The sequence below is a fragment of the Corvus brachyrhynchos genome, unplaced genomic scaffold (assembly GCF_000691975.1).
Source record: "Corvus brachyrhynchos isolate BGI_N302 unplaced genomic scaffold, ASM69197v1 scaffold68, whole genome shotgun sequence".
NCBI lineage: Eukaryota > Metazoa > Chordata > Aves > Passeriformes > Corvidae > Corvus > Corvus brachyrhynchos.
In genome coordinates, this window is record NW_008240039.1 from 2,902,095 (window position 1) to 2,906,365 (window position 4,271).

Below are 4,271 nucleotides of genomic sequence, written 5' to 3' on the forward strand. Positions count from 1 at the left end.
CTGCAGAGCTCCTTTTGTCTCTGTTCTAGACCCAGCTTGTTGACACTGCTCTGTAAGGATGAAGCTCCTGCTGCTCATTTCCCACCTGGAATTCCCTAAAGCTGCTCCAGCTGTGAGCTCGGCTGGGGGCAGAGGCACAAAGTGGCTCCGGGGCAGAGCTGAACACCCCTGGTGGGGTGAGAGGAGCGCAGGGCAGCAGAACATCAGCCCTGCACTCAGGGCTCAGCCCTGGAAACACTTCCAGGGAAAGTTTAATTGCAGATATAAGCCTGCAAAAATTAGGGTTTAGACCTGTTTTCTCACAGAGAAGCCTTCCTTAAACACATGTAGTGAGCACAGACTCTGCCTCTGGATTTGGATGGGACCAACACTTGGGCAAATATTATTAATAGCTGACTTCTGGATTTTCTGGACCCAGCAAATGATGTAGGGCAGATTTCTCAAATCCTTTATGCATGCAGGCAGCAAAACCCTGCCTAGCTCAATGTTTGATACAGAAACTATTCCTCTAGGACCTGGCTCTGGGGAATTTTTTTCCTCTCATCTCCTGAGCTAACAGAATAAACTTTCTGACGAACTTTATGAATACCAAATACTCAGATTTTGCCTTCAACTGCTGGTAGCAAAAGGAGTGAACAATAACAAGGCTTTTTTCATGAATTACTGCTCAGAATTGTGCAGTGTTTCACTCACAAGTGCTGAAAATGCAGCTCCCTGCAGCAGGGGAGGCAGAGAGAGTGTGAGGAGACAGCACAGCCTTGCTCCACTTTTGCTATTCCTACTTTAATTTAATTCTCCAGTGTCTTAACAAAGCTCCCAATCCAAGAGGCTTTAATGGAAGTGACAAACATGAGGCAGAGCTGCTCCCAAGCATTCGATGCTTCACAGGGTTTTAAAGTGGGACTTTGCACTTGGTGTGCCAGTGGGAAAACTTTGGCTTTACCAAGTGTGCTCTGCAGTTAAAATATTTAGGCAAAACATTTCAAAATAACGTGCCTCGATGTCAGGTTTCTGGCAAGACATTTGCATTCAAGTCACTGAAGCAAATCACACTTAGAGATCCAACTGCCTGATGGAATATTTTAAAAGTCTCCTTTTCCTCACCACCAAGTGGCTTTTTTTTTTTTTTAAGCTTTCACATTGTAATAAGCAATTTCCCCTTCAGGGAGATTGTTTTTAGAAGTGTTTTAAAGCAGCTGTTGCTTTAAAAACCCTGACAATAATGAATCTTGGCTTGTGCTTGTATATAATAAGGGAATGTCAGTCCTCACACACAGACACACACCTTCCCTCCAAAACAGCGCAGCAGCTTTGTCAAAACAGCTCTGAATTCAACAAATTGCATAAAATTAAACAAAAGCATAGAATCTTACACAGCATAATTCAAAATTTAAGTAAAAGCCAACATAATCTCTGAGCTGGGAGCAAGGCAGAGAGAGCCCAGTCCCTCACAGAGGTGACCTCATGGTCTCCCTGTATTTATATTTTCACTTAGCTCTGCGAAAAAAGGACTTTTTCTGCTGTTTGCAGAGGGAAGGGCAGGATTATTCCCAGGTTCTTACCTCTGCTGCTGGCATAGAGGATCACCAGGGCGACGGCGGCACAAGTCATGAGGAGCAGCAGGACAGCCAGCCCGATGGCCACAAAGCTCCAGGGCTTCTTCCCAGATTTGGTCGATTTTTCCACAATATCCATTTGACTTTCTGATTTCCCCATTATTGTAACTCTAAATCGGGGAGGGGAGGGCGAGAAAGGGTTAACAGCACGGCTACATCAGGACAGGGAGAAATGCATGAGAAATCAGGGAGGAAAATAAAGGAAGCAGAATAAAAGCAAGGAGAGAAAGAAAACTTCGAAATTATTACATGTATTTGTCCATTTGATTGTCCACAGATTTGCCAACCTCATTCTCCATCTCCTGTGCCTGCGTGTCTGCTCTCGGGGGGGGCTGTGCTGCCCCGGGCTCTCCGTGGTGCAATGCCAGAACTTCAGGAGCCTCTTTGGGAAGTGTGGAAAAGTCTCATGACCAGGTTGGGCAACTCCTTTCGCCCGAGCAGCGGAGGAGGGGGGCAAACTGCCGCCTTCCACTCCCCACTTCCAAAATATTCACGCCGCTGTGAAGAATTCCCTCCGTGGCGCTGGGCAGGTCTGCAGGGCTCTGTTAACAGCCGAGGAATCCAAGCTGGGATCCTTCCAGGTGCGAGCGCCCTGGAGCGGCTCGGTGGCCAGCGGCGATGCAGGATGGGGGCAGCGGGGCAGCTGCCGGGGCTGCGAGGCTGGGACTCCCCGAGGCTTCTCCGAGCCATGCTCAGGGTTGGGAGCTCAGCCCCGAGCCCTTCCCAGCTCCAGGGAGATGCTCCGGGGGAGGAGAGGGCGGGATGGGCTGGAGGAGCCCCGTGCCGCTGCGGCTTCTTCCCGGGATTCTGTCATCCCTGGAATGCCGCTCGCTTATTCGGCCTCTGCGCTCGCAGGAGAGGTGGGAACCTGCTGAAGCTCTCTGGCTTCCCAGAGCGCCGGCAGCTTTGGGGTGGGATGAATGGGATGTTTGCAAACAGGCTGATTTGTGGGTTGTTGCAAGCAATGCACAGAATTCCTTTATGGAAATCTGGCTGGGAGCAACTGGGAAAGGCAGCAAGAGCAAGGGCAGGGTGATTTCCCTTGTGTTTTGTTTCACTCTGCTCCAGAACCGACTTCGGGAGGAGGGAGAAGCAGGTTGGTTCGGGGGTGTTTTCCCCTGAGCTGCCGCAGTTCATTCACACCGTAGAAATGTTCAGGTTGCGCCTCTGCACTCCGAGTTTTGTGTGAGTGCAGGAGGAGGTGCTGGGGGCAGAGCAGGGATTCCTCTGTGGCTCTTTGCTGGGAATGGACACACAGTGTTCCAAGAATAGGGAACAATGAACACCAGTTCCTTCTGCCAGGAGCCCGAGTCTCCTCTCCCAGTCAGCACTCTGCCTCAAAATCCCTGGGAGAATTTCCTTTTGCTTTTTTTTTTTTTTTTTTCCCAGAGTCATGTTATCTCAGGCTTCTGGCAAGTGTGAAGGCAGCAATTCTCATTCCGCCAGCTGAGGAGGAGTAGAAGAGCACAGGGATGTGAGATGCACGCGTGCTCGTGCAGATCCTGGGTGTCCATATGGGAAAAAGAGCTGCAGAAGGCAGGGTCGCTTCTAAGGACAAAGCTATACATTTAATTAGGATTTAAGTGATCTCTCATTTCTGTTTGCAGAAATTTCTACAGCTAAGAAAGCTGAGTTTCCTGTGTTTATGGGAATCTTTCTGGTTGCTGAGCAGTTTTACTCCTACCTTACAACGTAGCTGGCTCTGAGTAGGATCTGCCTGGTTGAGGTCTGTAACACTACGATAGGCAGGTGCCTCACAGGACTTAATGTGCCAACTTTTGTAGATTGAATGTAGTTATTTTTGTAGATTTGATGTGGTTATTTTTGTAGATTTAATGTAGTTATTCTCATAGATTTAATGTATTTATTCCTGCACCGTGGCTCTAAGACACTGCAGGGTATTATTTTGCCCATTTTGGAGGGGGAGAATCAAGATGCCAAGAATCCAAGAGCTTTATTCCTTCTGCTGTGCTAAGTGAAAAAAACCAACCCAACTCAAACAAACAACCCAACAAAACTCAAAAGCCCCCTAATTTTCTGTGTGAGGAGCAGCAGCAACTGTAAAGGACACATTTGCAGAATCATTAATTTTGATTGTCTTGAGCAGCTTTTTGTGGTCACTGGAATGGAGCAATCCATCATCCTGACAGTGCAGCAAGGTCCCCGTTCTGGTCACTGCTTCGAAGGGGACAGACCTGCTTTGATTTCTGAGAGTCTCAGGATCACCTTGGAGCCTCTGTGGCAAAGGCAACTCGATGCTGCGAGGTGGAATGGGGTTGCTTCGTTATTTATTTTCCCCTAAATCTCACATTCAATTAAATTATTCATGATTTAATCACTGCCTGCAGAAATTCTCTTCTGCTTTCCCCCTTATTTTACAAAAGAGCTTTAAAAGGTTAATCCCTCTTTGCAATCCTGGGAAGGTGAACACCGGCCTGGGGATTTCTTCTTCCAGAAATTGAGGAACAGTGGGGGTTTTCAGTTCTTGGAAAACATCCTCTCTCCCCAAAGCAATGTGGACACAAAACACATGAAGCAAGGAGGCATTTGCTGTTTGGGTTGGGCCACTTTGAAAGGATTTTTCCCTTTTTGCTTACATTGTAACTTTGCAGAGGAGGTTCTCCTGTTACTGGAATTTGGAAGTGTAAAGAGCTC

The 4,271-nt window shown here is 47.9% G+C and overlaps 1 protein-coding gene across 2 annotated transcripts in view; it reads right to left on the bottom strand.

The window, feature by feature from the left end:
• Positions 1 to 2,775, bottom strand: part of MMEL1 (membrane metallo-endopeptidase-like 1) — a 23,910-nt gene extending 21,135 nt beyond the window's left edge. The window contains exons 1-2 of one of the 2 annotated variants that reach the window (XM_017744098.1): positions 1,904 to 2,775; positions 1,563 to 1,726 (exon numbers count right to left, since the gene is read on the bottom strand). In XM_017744098.1, coding sequence (XP_017599587.1) covers positions 1,563 to 1,726; positions 1,904 to 1,908 — 169 coding nt within the window. In that variant the 5' untranslated portion in view covers positions 1,909 to 2,775. Of the gene's footprint in view, positions 1 to 1,562; positions 1,727 to 1,865 lie in introns of both variants that reach the window. The other variant, XM_008641191.2, reaches the window with a different exon arrangement.
• Positions 2,776 to 4,271: the final 1,496 nt, after the last annotated feature.